Here is a 1,583-nt window from a genome sequence, read left to right as displayed (position 1 = left end):
TGCACCAAGGATACCCAGCGGCCGGGCGTGCTGCCCACGCCCCGCACAGCGTCAGCCTGATGGCCGCTGCCATGTCCAGGTGTCCTCTCACCCCCCCACTCCGGCCTGCACCCCGGCTCCCATTGGCATAAATAAATAAATCTTAGAAACAAGAGGATGCTGAGGGTGCCCGGCCCCCCGGCCACGCCGCCGCCCCACGCGCCAGGACGTCTGCGTGGCCTGCGTGTGCCGAAGCCCTGCTCACCGCCGCCGCACGTGGCCGTGCAGGGGAAGAAGTCGGTCTGTCTCCACTGGTGGCTGATGGGCTGGTAGAAGAAGAACTGGACCACGCTGTCCCCGGCCTCCGTGAACCTGGTCTGGACAGAGGGCTGCGGCGTCACCCCGCGGCTCGGAGCAGGCCGCGCCCACCTGGCCCTGGCCGCCTCCGTGGGAAGCCTGCTGGCCAGTGCCCGGGCCCGTGTCCACGAGGACAGGCCAGGGCCCCGCGGTGTCTCCGCTGCGGCAGGGAGTTGGAACTCTGACACGTCTATGGGCAGGGGGAAGCAGAACCTTGAGCCCCCCAGGGAGACCGGCACTCGCAGCTCTGGTGGCCGGGCCGGTCCGGACCGGTCACCCGCAGCGAAGCCCCGGCACAGCTCGGGACGGGCCCCCAGGGCCAGGGCGGGCGGCAAGACCCGGCAGAGGCCCACCGACAAGGGAGCGTCCTGCAGGGACCCGTGACGACGGGCAGGGCTGGACACTGGGAGGAGGTGGCCGAGAAGGCCGTGAGATAGCGGCTTTCTGCTGGGCACTGCTGGGGGTGTGTCCCGCAAACCAGCGCCGCACCGCCCCGCCTGGACACGTCGGCAGGGCCACCGCTTCTGACGAGGGGCTGTGAGGATGGACTCGAGCTGGGAAAGGTCGTGGGGGTCCACACCCAGGCGGCTGGAGCCCTTGTAAAGGGGGGAGGGGCGTGGGCACAGGAGAAGCCCGAGCTCTGGGCTGGGCTGCGCTGCCTGCCCTCGCTGGGCTCCGAGTGCCCAGGCACGAGACAGCTGGCTCAGTGTCCACCTCCCGGCCTTCAGGGGCGTGACGGCGGCGGGCTGGCCCGGAGGCCACATCCCGGCACCTTGCGGACGCTGTGGCTGGATCCAGGCTGCCGCTCCCTGCTGCCCACGGTCACCTGTTCCCTGAGAGACGCCGGTCCCCGATCATCGGGGGACGCAGACGACCCCAGGCCTAAGAGTGCCCATGGGCAGAGGTCGGAGGAGACACGAGCGGGACGACCGGAACTGGGCAGTGCGGCCAGAGCACACGTACTCCTGGACAGGAGGACCCCGACGCCAGGGGAAACCCGGCACAGAGAGGTGGCCTTCTCGCCTGGGCACCGGCCCCCGGGGGGAGCCACCAGGGCGTTGACCACCACCAGGCTCGGGCTGCCCGCCGGGCCCTTCGGTGCACCGATGACTCACACCAGCACCCACACACCCCCACTGAGCGCTGTGTGGCGGGCAGGGCCTGGCCGGCTCCTGGCCAGCGTGTCTCGGTGCCGCCACCTGGTGGCAGCGTGCGGGCACTGAAGCAGCAAAGCAGCCACCGTGGTG

The 1,583-nt window shown here is 70.8% G+C and overlaps 1 protein-coding gene across 1 annotated transcript in view; it reads right to left on the bottom strand.

Moving 5' to 3' along the window:
- Nucleotides 1-1,583, bottom strand: part of LOC101622143 (ADAMTS-like protein 3) — a 43,528-nt gene that overhangs the window by 16,304 nt on the left and 25,641 nt on the right. Inside the window, exon 13 of the mRNA XM_012732697.1 lies at nucleotides 183-368. Within this exon, the coding sequence (XP_012588151.1) occupies nucleotides 183-368 (186 nt within the window). The remainder of the gene's footprint in view (nucleotides 1-182; nucleotides 369-1,583) is intronic.

The sequence above is a fragment of the Condylura cristata genome, unplaced genomic scaffold (genome assembly GCF_000260355.1).
Source record: "Condylura cristata isolate star-nosed mole 26May11 unplaced genomic scaffold, ConCri1.0 scaffold00035, whole genome shotgun sequence".
NCBI lineage: Eukaryota > Metazoa > Chordata > Mammalia > Eulipotyphla > Talpidae > Condylura > Condylura cristata.
This window is presented reverse-complemented; position numbering and strand designations above follow the sequence as displayed.